The 13570-nt window shown below is 41.6% G+C and overlaps 1 protein-coding gene and 2 long non-coding RNA genes across 3 annotated transcripts; all 3 read left to right on the top strand.

Moving 5' to 3' along the window:
• The first annotated feature begins 1688 nt into the window (after positions 1–1688).
• LOC132098487 (uncharacterized) lies at positions 1689–4425 on the top strand. Its single transcript, XR_009422937.1, has 3 exons — positions 1689–1956; positions 3449–3611; positions 4404–4425. It is a non-coding gene; the product is annotated as an uncharacterized LOC132098487 (long non-coding RNA).
• Positions 4426–5649: 1224 nt separating this feature from the next.
• Positions 5650–8177, top strand: LOC132099181 (uncharacterized). Its single transcript, XM_059505628.1, has 3 exons — positions 5650–6558; positions 6683–6814; positions 7000–8177. Exons 1-3 carry the CDS (start codon positions 5682–5684, stop codon positions 7305–7307), a joined length of 1317 nt encoding a protein of 438 aa, XP_059361611.1. The 5' UTR covers positions 5650–5681; the 3' UTR covers positions 7308–8177.
• A 2822-nt stretch (positions 8178–10999) lies between these two features.
• Positions 11000–11544, top strand: LOC132099182 (uncharacterized). Its single transcript, XR_009423051.1, has 2 exons — positions 11000–11239; positions 11307–11544. It is a non-coding gene; the product is annotated as an uncharacterized LOC132099182 (long non-coding RNA).
• The last annotated feature ends 2026 nt before the right edge of the window (positions 11545–13570 follow it).

The following is a 13570-nucleotide window of genomic DNA, read 5'->3' as shown; positions in this document are numbered from 1 at the left end:
TGATGGCACGGATCTTCAGCACAGTTTACAGTGCAGGCAGCAATATTAATATTAGATATATTTTGTCTCGAAATGCATATTTGACAATGATTTGCAGTAGTATTAGATTCAGTTAGGAGCAGATTTACTATGTAAAATTTATGTTCATTAACAAAAACAGTAACATCTTTTAAAACGACCTCAATTTTATTTGGTAAAATGTAATATTCTGACTGTTTGAGTTTTATTAAAATTAACCATTGGTCATCCAGTATCATGCATTTAGATCATGATAACCACAAAACCAAATACTGTAACTATTTCATTAGTCCTTTAATACATTGTCTACATTAATAACATAAAACAATTCAATATGTATATCCCACATTTCATGGTGCAGTTAATATTATTAGGCTAACGTTACAGTAAATGGTGGGAATTTGTAGACAAAGAAGCCTTCTGACTGACCACAGTGTTTCTCCTGTTTGTCAGCGCGGTTTAAATGGCCTTTAAACTGGTTTAAATCACTGAGACGTGTGTTCTTCGCTGAATTCAAGCACTTCTCACTGGATCTGATGACCGAGACCGATCAGAGTAAACGCATCTGCTCTAGTGAGCTCGCGAGTCATGCTGCGCTGCCGTTTGGACTTTGAGCCGAGCGGATAAACGGTCCGTGTGGCGCGCGGGTCAAATGAGTTTGGTTCCGCTTTTGGCGCATAAACATTATCGAACATTTATCGAACTCTGGATATCGTTTAATCGAGAAATTATATTGTGATAATTATCATTATCATTTTATCGCCCCAGCCCTAGTAATAATGTTAATCTACAAAACTGAGAATTTAATGTAAGGCAAGTCATATGGTTGTTAGGCCACAAGTTAAACAGTACTTTATAAATATATATATTTTTTATTGTGCAGTCCAGATTCCTGAATAGAGTTCTGCTGGCATGAGCCCTAACTTTACGTACACACCGCCGCCGACTTGAGCTGCAAAGAAGCTCTGGCCGCCCTGTCAAGGACGCTTGTCAAAAAGTACGGGGAAGCTTGTTGACGCTTTGGCCGCTCTGACGTAGCATGGAGAAGAGAAGTGTCACAACATAAAATGTAATAAACAGAAAAAACAAGCAATACACTGAAGAAACCTTTTATAATGACAGCATTATTATAACCGTTGTGGTCACATTTGGTTGGGAAAAAAAGAATAATAAGCTATTATTATTATATTAATATTATATTTACATTAATGTAATTGGTCAAATTGGTGTTACTGTGAGCAAATTAATTGCATTCCCGCTTAAAACGAGCGCTCGTAAATATTTCAAATAAAAGTTGAGCTCATTCTCAAATGTGTATCCCTGTCGGATAATGGCGAAGTTGTTGTGTTTGGTGCTGCTTGAGAAGACGTCGGACTCGGAGATTTCGGGTTCATGACACCCTCCAGGGCCGTTATCAATTCAGAGAGTATCACCGGCTGGTGCAGCAGCTGCGGCTCGATGACGAGAGGTACGTCCAGCGGAACTTCAGGCTGGACACAGTTTGATAGCGTGTTGATAGAACTAATGTTTTGGTAGGAACGAAAGTTTACATCGTATGTTTCTCCGGAATCAGCCAGCGCGAAGGACGTCTATATTCCGATTGGTTGCTGGCGCTTTGCTGCTGCTTGCCGCTGAACATAGCTCATTACCATAAAGTTGAGCTACTAGAGAGAAGGAAATGAATAGTGGAATAAAGTCATAATTTTTATTTATTTTTTGCGCACAAAAAGTATTCTCGTGGCTTGATAAACTTAAGATTGAGCCACTGTAGTCACTTGGTCTATATTAACGATCTCTTTAATAACTTTTCTGGGCCTACAAGTTTCAGTCCCTTGGAAGCGTATGGAGGAGTGATCCAGCTCTCAGATTTCATCAAAAATATCTTAATTTGTGTTCCGAAGATGAACGAAGGTCTTACGGGTTTGGAACAACATGAGGGTGAGTAATTACTGACAGAAGTTTCATTTTTGGGTGAACTATCCCTTTAATCTGTGTTCTGTGGCTTATTGAAGTGAGCATGTGTGATGTGTGACAGGAAAGTGTCCTTATTGTGGATTTAAGCACATCCAGAGAGAGCAAGCGTTTTCTCTACCCAAGAAACTCTTAAAATGTGTTCTCATCTCATGCAGAGGTGGTACAGTCAAAATCCTGCATCCGATACTGGATGGGAGGAGAATATGAGTCTGTAAGTTTCCCACTGATATTCTGGAATACTCTTGGGCTTTATTTAACATCACAACTGACATGACATATGAAATACACAAAGTCAGATACACATATGGTTTGGTTTTGACGTCATTAACCTGATTTACTTATAAAGTCTAGTGGTTTACGTGGTTATTGGTTTGCATGTAAACCAGGACAATGGATTATTTCAATAAGGTTATCAGATCATTTTTGTTATCGGTGTGCATGTAGACATGATCAATGGGTTTTGGTTAAAATCCTGAAATAAGGTCCATGGTTAGTAGGGCTGGGGTAAACGATTATTAATTAAACGATTAGTCTGGCAATTATTTTATCGATTAGTCGACATGTGGCATAAGAGCATGCGTGAGCATGAGAGCAGCGTAGCTTGTCGGACATAGTGAGAGTAGTAAAGGGGGTGGTAACTAAGTAAGTAACGCCATGAGTGTACGAGGTGCTGACTTTTTACCCAACCGTCAATCACAGTGGAGGAGCGGCGGGACTAATACCACACTGGCCAACTGTCACAACATTCTTTCTGCACAACATCAACCAGCACAACATCAACCAGCAAAGCTAATCGAACAAAATGGATGAAAAATTTATATTGCTGGTCTCCGAACATATTATCTGTGAAATCAGTTACAAGTAAACTATGCCGTGGATATTCTGTATCATAGCAATGAAGCGTCTCAACTGAATAAAACGCTGTGCTGCCAAAATGCTCAAGCGCCCACAGCTAGGCGTTTTCAGCAGAGTGCCTAGCATTTTCAGCTGGCTAAAACGCTTTGGTGGACACACGGCCTTAGGGATGTACACGGCACACAATCAGTCAAACATACATTACAAGAATGTAGAAACATTATATATATTACACAAGGATATGGATTTTCTATAGGGTTCTAAAATCCTATAAGGTTTTTGTGGAGGGAACTAGGTGAGGTGAACTACCGGGTTGGCCTGCAAAAATACGTCATCACTGCGGCACTCTGTTCTAAACAATATATAGCCATGATAATATTGTTTGTGTTAAGAAAATGTATGTAATTTTAACTGTATAATTTTAAGACTTAAAAGTATGAAAAGCAAAGCATGCTTTGAGATTAGCCTGGCTGACTATTTTCCTTCAGTAATTTCCCTTCTACATCATATATTGTACATCATATGGTAGAGAACTTTTAGTAATAATCAAAATAATATTTGACATTAAAGAAATTGAAGCTAATGTATTTCTCCTCTTCAGGGCGTGGAGTTTTCACCACTGGAGCTTTTTTCAGAGGTGATTTTGTTCTTGAATACAGAGGTGAACTTCTGAGTTCACAGGAGAGTCTGGACCGAACTGAACACTACACTGAAGCTGAGAACACGTTCCTGTTTGATTTTCAGTGGCATGGCAAAAATTGGTGGTGAGTACAGAACTGTTGGATTGATGTAGTAGGTATGCTAAAATATCTGGAACTGTAAGATACGTAGTTCTGTTCGCTCGTTTCTTTTGGTCCGGATACGCTTAGTGTTCAGATTGGCATTTCTATCGTTGAACCTAAGTTATGCTTGACCAGTCTGTCCTTTTTAGGGTCACATCTTCCTGTTTTTGGTTGATTTACATGTCTCTGGTCCATGTTATGTTCCTATTTCATTTGGAAGCCAACTGAGACCCTTCTTTTCAGCGTCTCGGTCCGCTTGTTTGGTCGCACCAGGTTTCAAATGGCAGCTTTCACATTTATTCAAATGAACCACATTCTAAACAGTCTAAAAAAAACATGCCAGATGTGAACACACCCTAATACTTCAAATTCACCATGAACTGACATAGAGTACGGAGTGTAGTTTCTTTGAGTCATCAAAAAAAATTCCCCCTGTATTCCCTAAAGAGAACAACATGGTAACTTTTAGATGCTTTTATCTGAGAGCTGAGAGGATGTTGCAGTACACTATCATATAGATCAGTGGTTCTGAGACCCTCCTCTGCAGATTCTGTATGTCTCCTTCACCTGATGCACTCAGATGAGTTCATAGAGCCATGTTCTGATGATGAACTCCTCATCTCAATCAGGTGGATTAAAACACGAGACATACAGCATATGCAGAGCGGTGGGTTCCCAGGACTGGGGTTCAGAACCAGTTGTAAAAATAACTCTACATGTCTAGCATATATACTAAGATTATAAGTATTGAGTGTTCATTTTATGTTTTTATAGCATGGATGCATCTAAAGAAGACGCTCTATTTTTTGCATAATTATGGCTTTGCTTGCCAGTATCGGCAAATGATGAAACGTAATGTTACATGATCCACTGCCATACCCACTATGCCCAAATACTACCTGTTCTATTAGATTCTGGCAGTGGTGTACTCGTGTGATCACTAAAATATATAATTGAAAAAAAAACCAAACCATTTTGTACTATTTGAGTAAGTGTTAAATTCTCTCATTCAGTATTCAGGAAGTGCCGTCTGTGATACAGACTACAGCGATGTTGACTACATACCAAAAATCAGCTCAGATGATTCGGATGGTAGTTCTTCTGGACATGACATGGTCAAAAGTGCTTTGATACATCCAACATCTCCCAAAGAGGCAGGTAGTTTATCTGATCAATGTATGACCGCACCATCACCTAAAAAGATGAAATGCCAATCTAAAGAGACAAAGACTTTTATTCAGTCAATGCCATCACCAAAGCAGGAACACAAGACGTACAACAAAAAGCAGTATTGCCTTTATTGCTCTAAGCCATATTAAAAAATAGCCAGACACCTTGAATTTGTCCATCGCAACGAAGTGGGGGTTGTAAAGGCAGTAGCATTTCCAAAACATTCCAAAGAAAGACGAGTCCAGTTAAACCTCCTTAGAAAAAGGGGCAACTTTGCTCACAACACCGATGTGGTGAGACAAGGACATGGGGAGATGATTGCCTGTTACCGTCCAAAAAATAGACAAAGAGCCAATGAATTTATTCACTGCATTTACTGCCAAGGGCTTTATAACAAGCGTAGCCTTTGGAAACATATCAAAAACTGTCCCCTGAAACCAAAAAATGAGGATGCCCAGGGCAGGAAAAGAGTTCGATCCCTGTGTGCTATAAAAACACCAGTCGGCTTAGAAGTGAGCAAAGGATTCAAGAAAGTACTCTCCTTTATGAACTATGATGAAGTTTCGCGTGTAGTTCATACTGACAGATGCATCATGCAGCTGGGGGAGCACATGTTCAACAGGATGGGGTCTGATGTGACCAAACATGACTACATCAGACAGAAGATGAGAGAAGTAGGCAGACTTCTTCTTGAAGCAAGGAAGATTACCCCACTGAGAACAATGGTAGACTTCATCATACCAACTAACTTCAAACATGTCATAGCAGCTGTTAAATTTGTATCTGGCTATGATGAAGAGAAAAACTCCTACCGCATTCCTTCTTTAGCTCTCAAACTTGGGATCTTTAAACAAGATATCTAGCATTGTTGAGAGCAATGCCATGATGTATGGAGATCATGAGCGTGCTGAGTGTGCCCGAGACTTCAGGAAAATACACCAGGCAAGGTGGAATGAGTACATTTCTGCTGGTGCTATAACTACATTGAAAGAAGCCAAGTGGAACACACCACAGATCATTCCTTTCACTCAGGATGTCAAAGTCCTGCACACACATCTTGAAAAGAAACACAATGAGCTCCTAAGTAAGCTCAGATCTTGCCCTTCTGCTGACAGCTACGCTGCTCTAGCCAAGGTCACGCTGTCCCAGGTCATCCTGTTCAACCGAAGGAGAGAAGGTGAGGTATCCTGGATGCTTTTGTCAGCTTTTAAAAGCAGGGATTCTTCTGAGCTACACGAAGACATTGCCATCTGTCTGTCTGAGTTTGAGAGGAAGCTGTGTCTGCACTTCTCAAGAGTTGAGATCCGTGGTAAACGAGGGAGAAAGGTTCCTGTGCTCCTCAAGCCTTCCATGGTTTCTGCCATGGAGCTGCTTGTTGAAACGCGTGAGCTTTGTTGTGTTCCAGCAGAGAATCCCTTTATGTTTGCTAGATGTGGGGCAATGTCTGCCTACAGAGGAGGAGAGTGCATCAACAAAGCTGCTTGCGAATGTGGCATAAAGAACCCTGAAGCACTGTCATCAACTAGGCTCAGGAAACGCATAGCAACCATGTCTAAAATTCTTAACCTTAATGAGAATGAAGCAGACCAACTGGCTGATTTCCTTGGTCACGATATCAGAATCCACAGACAGTATTATCGGTTACCAGAGGGAACACTGCAGCTGGCAAAAATGAGTAAAGTCCTAATGGCCATGGAGAAAGGAACACTGTCTGACTACAAAGGAAAGAAACTTGATGACATTGAAATCGACCCAAATGGTATGAGTATACTTGCTCTGTGTGTATCTGTGCTGTACATATTTGCAAAACAATGTATATATTCATGTCACAGATACTAGGTATAAGCAATAAAGTGTTCATTTTTTGTTAATTAATTATTAAGAGCAACTTGAGGCCCAAGGTGATTCCATGTCAAGTGATGAGGAGGATTCCAGTGACCTATCTCAGACAACAGCACCAGTACAGACTGATCAACCTGTTCAATCTGATCAAGCTGTTTCACAGGTGGATCAAGGTAAGAAAAATCTCTACATTGCACAAACAACAATAATCAAATAAACATGAATTAGCTCCATGCAGCAATATCCAGACAAATTCAAAAAAATGTATGCATTAGGACAGTCTTGATTTGCTCTTTACTCACCGATTTAGTTGTAATGAGAATGTGTAATGAGAATTTACTTTTTAATTATTTCATAGGTTCTTCAAATGCTCCAAAAAAGAAATGGGAGGACAGTGAGGTAAAAGCAGTAGAGAGACACATGATGAGTTTCATCAAGACATGCAAAGTTCCTGGTAAGCAAGACTGTGAAAGATGCATTCACGCAGAGCCAGAAGCTTTGAAGCAGCGAACATGGACTGGTGTGAAAAATTATGTGCGGAACAAGATCATGACTCTTAAAGAAAGGGTGGTTTGTAGGGAGGCACAAACACTTCAACACTTTGCACATTATGCTCTTTTTGTAGGAAATGGAGCTAAATTAAAAGAAATGAGGATAAAGGTGTAGAAATATTTTGTGGATGGAATGAAACGGAATATAAAGTGAAAAGTTAGAGTATAAGAAGGCTAATGAAGAAGTAGAGGATAGTAAGAGTCAATTTTCTTTGTTCAGTTACAATGAAGTTGGATGAAATGTAATGTTAAACTTTTTGATATTTCTGTCATAGAGGGAGGGGAGAATGTAAAGATGATAAAAAAAGGGAAGAGTGAATAGCTGTGCTGGACATGGGCTGTGGCTGGATGTAACCGATTGGTGAGAGTTGCCGTGTGCTGACGAGAGAAGCTGAAAACTGAGATGTGATGTCAGACACTTTCTGCTTCCTGTAGTGATGCAGAGCCAGAAGCTTTGAAGCAGAGAACATGGACTGTTGTGAAAAATTACGTGCGGAACAGGATCACGACTCTTAAAAGAAAGGGTGGTTTGTAGGGAGACACAAACACTTCAACACTTTGCACATTATGCTCTTTTCGTAAGAAATGGAGCTAAATTAAAAGAAATGAAGATAAAGGTGTAGACATTAAAATTAAGAGACGCTCGCGCTGTTTGCATACTTTACCACAGCTGAAGTAGAAAAAACCCATTATTTTCCAAATACACAGATATTTCAGAGACATTTTCATTCAATACATGCGCTGCTTAATACAGTGTCTGTTTGTACAAGAATAAAGTTCAACATAAGCCTAAATACCAACGTAAAGAGGGAGGAGAGAATGTAAAGGGGACGTAAAGTAGGAGAGCATGTAAAGGGGACGTAAAGAGGGAGGAGAGAATGTAAAGGGGACGTAAAGAGGGAGGAGAGAATGTAAAAGGGACGTAAAGAGGGAGGAGAGAATGTAAAGGGGACGTAAAGAGGGAGGAGAGAATGTAAAGGGGGACGTAAAGGACGTAAAGTAGGAGGGCATGTAAAGGGGACGTAAAGAGGGAGGAGAGAATGTAAAGGGGACGTAAAGAGGGAGGAGAGAATGTAAAGGGGACGTAAAGAGGGAGGAGAGCATGTAAAGGGGGACGTAAAGGACGTAAAGTAGGAGAGTATGTAAAGGGGACGGAGATAATGTAAAGGGGACGTAAAGAGGGAGGAGAGAATGTAAAGGGGACGTAAAGAGGGAGGAGAGCATGTAAAGGGGGACGTAAAGGACGTAAAGTAGGAGAGTATGTAAAGGGGACGTAAAGAGGGAGGAGATAATTTAACGGGGACGTAAAGAGGGAGGAGAGAATGTAAAGAGGACGTAAAGAGGGAGGAGAGAATGTGATGGGGGCGTAAAGAAGGAGGAGAGAATGTAAAGGGGGTGTAAAGAGGGAGGAGAGAATGTAAAGGGGACGTAAAGAGGGAGGAGAGAATGTAAAGGGGGCGTAAAGAGGGAGGAGATAATTTAACGGGGACGTAAAGAGGGAGGAGAGAATGTAAAGGGGACGTAAAGAGGGAGGAGAGAATGTAAAGGGCACGTAAAGAGGGAGGAGATAATTTAATGGGGACGTAAAGAGGGAGGAGAGAAAGTAAAGAGGACATAAAGAGGGAGGAGAGAATGTGATGGGGGCGTAAAGAGGGAGGAGAGAATGTAAAGGGGGTGTAAAGAGGGAGGAGAGAATGTAAAGGGGACGTAAAGAGGGAGGAGAGAATGTAAAGGGGGCGTAAAGAGGGAGGAGAGAATGTAAAGGGGACGTAAAGAGGGAGGAGAGAATGTAAAGGCGACGTAAAGCGGGAGGAGAGAATGTAAAGGGGGCGTAAAGAGGGAGGAGAGAATGTAAAGGGGACGTAAAGAGGGAGGAGAGAATGTAAAGGGGACGTAAAGAGGGAGGAGAGAATGTAAAGGGGGCGTAAAGAAGGAGGAGAGAATGTAAAGAGGACGTAAAGAGGGAGGAGAGAATGTAAAGGGGGCGTAAAGATGGAGGAGAGAATGTAAAGTGGACGTAAAGAGGGAGGAGAGAATGTAAAGGGGACGTAAAGAGGGAGGAGAGAATGTAAAGGGGACGTAAAGAGAGAGGAGAGAATGTAAAGGGGACGTAAACAGGGAGGAGAGAATGTAAAGGCGACGTAAAGCGGGAGGAGAGAATGTAAAGGGGGCGTAAAGCGGGAGGAGAGAATGTAAAGGGGACGTAAAGAGGGAGGAGAGAATGTAAAGGGGACTTAAAGAGGTAGGAGAGAATGTAAAGGGGGCGTAAAGAGGGAGGAGAGAATGTAAAGGGGACGTAAAGAGGGAGGAGAGAATGTAAAGGGGACGTAAAGAGGGAGGAGAGAATGTAAAGGGGGCGTAAAGAGGGAGGAGAGAATGTAAAGGGGACGTAAAGAGGGAGGAGAGAATGTAAAGGGGACGTAAAGAGGGAGGAGAGAATGTAAAGGGGACGTAAAGAGGGAGGAGAGAATGTAAAGGAGACGTAAAGAGGGAGGAGAGAATGTAAAGGGGACGTAAAGAGGGAGGAGAGAATGTAAAGGGGACGTAAACAGGGAGGAGAGAATGTAAAGGCGACGTAAAGCGGGAGGAGAGAATGTAAAGGGGGCGTAAAGCGGGAGGAGAGAATGTAAAGGGGACGTAAAGAGGGAGGAGAGAATGTAAAGGGGACTTAAAGAGGTAGGAGAGAATGTAAAGGGGGCGTAAAGAGGGAGGAGAGAATGTAAAGGGGACGTAAAGAGGGAGGAGAGAATGTAAAGGGGACGTAAAGGGGGAGGAGAGAATGTAAAGGGGGCGTAAAGAGGGAGGAGAGAATGTAAAGGGGACGTAAAGAGGGAGGAGAGAATGTAAAGGGGACGTAAAGAGGGAGGAGAGAATGTAAAGGGGACGTAAAGAGGGAGGAGAGAATGTAAAGGGGACGTAAACAGGGAGGAGAGAATGTAAAGGCGACGTAAAGCGGGAGGAGAGAATGTAAAGGGGGCGTAAAGCGGGAGGAGAGAATGTAAAGGGGACGTAAAGAGGGAGGAGAGAATGTAAAGGGGACTTAAAGAGGTAGGAGAGAATGTAAAGGGGGCGTAAAGAGGGAGGAGAGAATGTAAAGGGGACGTAAAGAGGGAGGAGAGAATGTAAAGGGGACGTAAAGGGGGAGGAGAGAATGTAAAGGGGGCGTAAAGAGGGAGGAGAGAATGTAAAGGGGACGTAAAGAGGGAGGAGAGAATGTAAAGGGGACGTAAAGAGGGAGGAGAGAATGTAAAAGGGAGGTAAAGAGGGAGGGGAGGAGAGCATTAGGCTTGTTGGACTTCATGCAGCGCTGCACAGAACGATCAGCGTCTAACTTGAGCAGTTCTTGACGGTTAGAACTTGTGTCCGACTTCAGACAGCGACGCCCGTGACTGTGCCATAAGGCAACAGAATACAACTAGAGTGATTGGAGAGCAGGAGGACTCAGCCAGAGCAGATTCTCTAGAGCGACTCACAAGCTCTGATGATGACACAGCTAATCCACGATTGGCAGAGTACACCGCTTGACAACGATCACGTGTGTTTCATGTTTCTTCTCAGACCTTCAGTTCCACTAAGGATCACATCTGTTCTTTATAACAGTAAAAGCTCTTTTCATGTAGTTGCGATAAATGTTTATCAAAATAAAACAATGTAGACCCCACTTCACTGGTATTTAGGCTTACTTTGAACTTTATTCTTGTACAAACAGTAGTGCATGTATTGAATGAAAATGTCTCTGAAATATCTGTATTTGGAAAATAATGCGTTTATTCCACTTCAGCTGTGGTAAAGTATGCAAACTCACTACAGGAAGCAGAAAGTGTCTGACATCACATCTCAGTTTTCAGCTTCTCTCGTCTGCACACGGCAACTCTCACCAATCGGTTACATCCAGCCACAGCCCATGTCCAGCACAGCTAATATAAGGGATGAATAGAGGGAGTAAAAGTAAAGAGGATGAAAAGAGGGAGGAGTAAAGAGGGTAAAAAGAGTGAGGAGTAGAGTTAAAGAGGATAAAGAGAGGGAGGAGTAAAGAGGGTAAAAAGAGTGAGGAATAGAGTTAAAGAGGATAAAGAGAGGGAGGAGTAAAGAGGGTAAAAAGAGGGAGGAGTAGAGTTAAAGAGGGAGGAGAGAATATAAAGGAGGAAGTAGAGAGATTTTGAAGAAGGGTGGATGGAGGAAGTACAGAGGATAGTTGGGCACTGAGAATCATTCCCACCTCCAAGTTAATTGATTTTTCATTGTTGTTCTTTAAAAAAGATTTTTTTTTTTAAGTTCTGTCATTAACTGCAATGTGCACTTTCAACACAATGTGTCCAAGACTGTTAATATTAAAGAGTCATTTAATCGGAGTGTGTGTCACCTGAGTCCCCATAGAGTCGTTCAATTGGAGTGTGTGTGTGTGTCACTTGAGTCCCCAAAGAGTCATTTAATCGGAGTGTGTGTCACTCGAGTCCCCAAAGAGTCATTTAATCGGAGTGTGTGTCACTCGAGTCCCCAAAGAGTCATTTAATCGGAGAGTGTGTATCACTAGAGTCCCCAAAGGGTCATTTAATCGGAGAGTGTGTGTCACTCGAGTCCCCAAAGAGTCATTTAATCGGAGTGTGTGTGTCACTCGAGTCCCCAAAGGGTCATTTAATCGGAGTGTGTGTCACTCGAGTCCCCAAAGAGTCATTTAATCGGAGTGTGTGTGTCACTCGAGTCCCCAAAGAGTCATTTAATCGGAGTGTGTGTGTCACTCGAGTCCCCAAAGAGTCATTTAATCGGAGTGTGTGTGTCACTCGAGTCCCCAAAGAGTCATTTAATCGGAGTGTGTGTGTCACTCGAGTCCCCAAAGGGTCATTTAAGCGGAGTGTGTGTGTCACTCGAGTCCCCAAAGAGTCATTTAATCGGAGAGTGTGTATCACTATTTTTATTTGTATAGAGTTTTTTTGACAATTACTACCCTTTACAGAAGAACATGCCTAATGTCTTAAAACCCAAGTGTGTAGCCAAAGATGACTCTGGTGAGGAAAACTCCTTGTTTTTGATGTTTTTGTGATAATGATTAGTTTACAGTCGATGCTAAATTAACTATGGGAGGGATGCAGATTCGGTCAGTGAAAGGTTCTCTGCCATGAAGTGAAGTCCGTTTTATTTCTATAGCGCATGATACAATACAGATGGTTTCAAAGGAGCTTCACACACATAAAATAACTTGCAAATGTCAACAATTATGAAATGACTAATGTAGAGCTGTTTTGCAGTTGAAATTAAAGACAATAGTGTTATTATTCAGCTCAATTCTGTTCATCTTTTGCTTCTGATAGTCAATCAGTCAAATCAATAATATTTCTGAATGTTAATTGTCATTCCCCAACTGAGCAGCCAAAGGCACTTGATCTCAAGCTACAAATCAGACAAAACATGTAGGCTACCCATTTACAGTGATCTTGCTGAAAAGAAGAAACCCAGTTTACTCTCTCACACCTGTATCTTTGCACTAGCTTGATTTCACTGTCCAGTATTGGAACTTTGAATTGTAATATTCTACTTCTGTCTTCTTAGGATAAATAATATATACCATCTCAACAATGTCCTGAAAGTATACCTTAACCAGAGTTTGTGTATCACCATGGTCCTCAAAAAAGTATGACTTGATCAGAGTTTGTGTTTAATGTCCCCAAAATGGACATATAAAATAATGTCCCTAAAGTGAAGGTAAAATGTCAGGTCTTTAAGGAAGGCTTTTATTGATAAAATCAAGTGATATTTGTGATGACAGCTTCTCCAGAAGTGCAGTCATATCTTTCTTTAGTCTCTAGACCCTTCAGAAAGGGGTGTCCCTAAAGGTAGGGTTTCCAGTCATACGTCCTCACATTGTGGTTAAGTAGGTATGTGTGTGTGTGTGTGTGTGTGTGAGTGAGAGAGAGAGAGTGTGTGTGTGTGTGTGTGTGTGTGTGTGAGAGAGTGTGTGTGTGTGTGTGTGTGTGTGTGTGAGTATGTGTGTGTGTGAGTGAGAGAGAGTGTGTGTGTGTGTGTGTGTGAGAGCGTGTGTGATCGTGTGTCTGTGTGTGCGTGTGTGTGTGTGTGTGTGTGTGTGTGTGTGATCGTGGTGTTTAGTTTTTAAATCAAAGATAATGTGCTGAAATGTGTCTTTGCTCGTGTTATAAATCATGTTATTGTTTGACTTCTCAGGATTTTGTGAAGAATATTTCTGGTTCTGATCATTTCTGGATTGGTTTGACTGATATTGAAGTGGAGGGCAGATGGAAATGGGTTGATGGCAGCACACTGACCTCTGGGTGAGAAATCACTGAACTGAACTGAACTGATTATTATCTAATAAATGATTGTCTCAGTCAGTATCATATCACACAGAAAGCAGCTCTGAAGATC

This window comes from Carassius carassius, chromosome 22 (genome assembly GCF_963082965.1).
Source record: "Carassius carassius chromosome 22, fCarCar2.1, whole genome shotgun sequence".
Taxonomy (NCBI): domain Eukaryota; kingdom Metazoa; phylum Chordata; class Actinopteri; order Cypriniformes; family Cyprinidae; genus Carassius; species Carassius carassius.
Note: the sequence above shows the minus strand (reverse complement) of the source record. Positions and strands in the feature narration are given on the sequence as shown.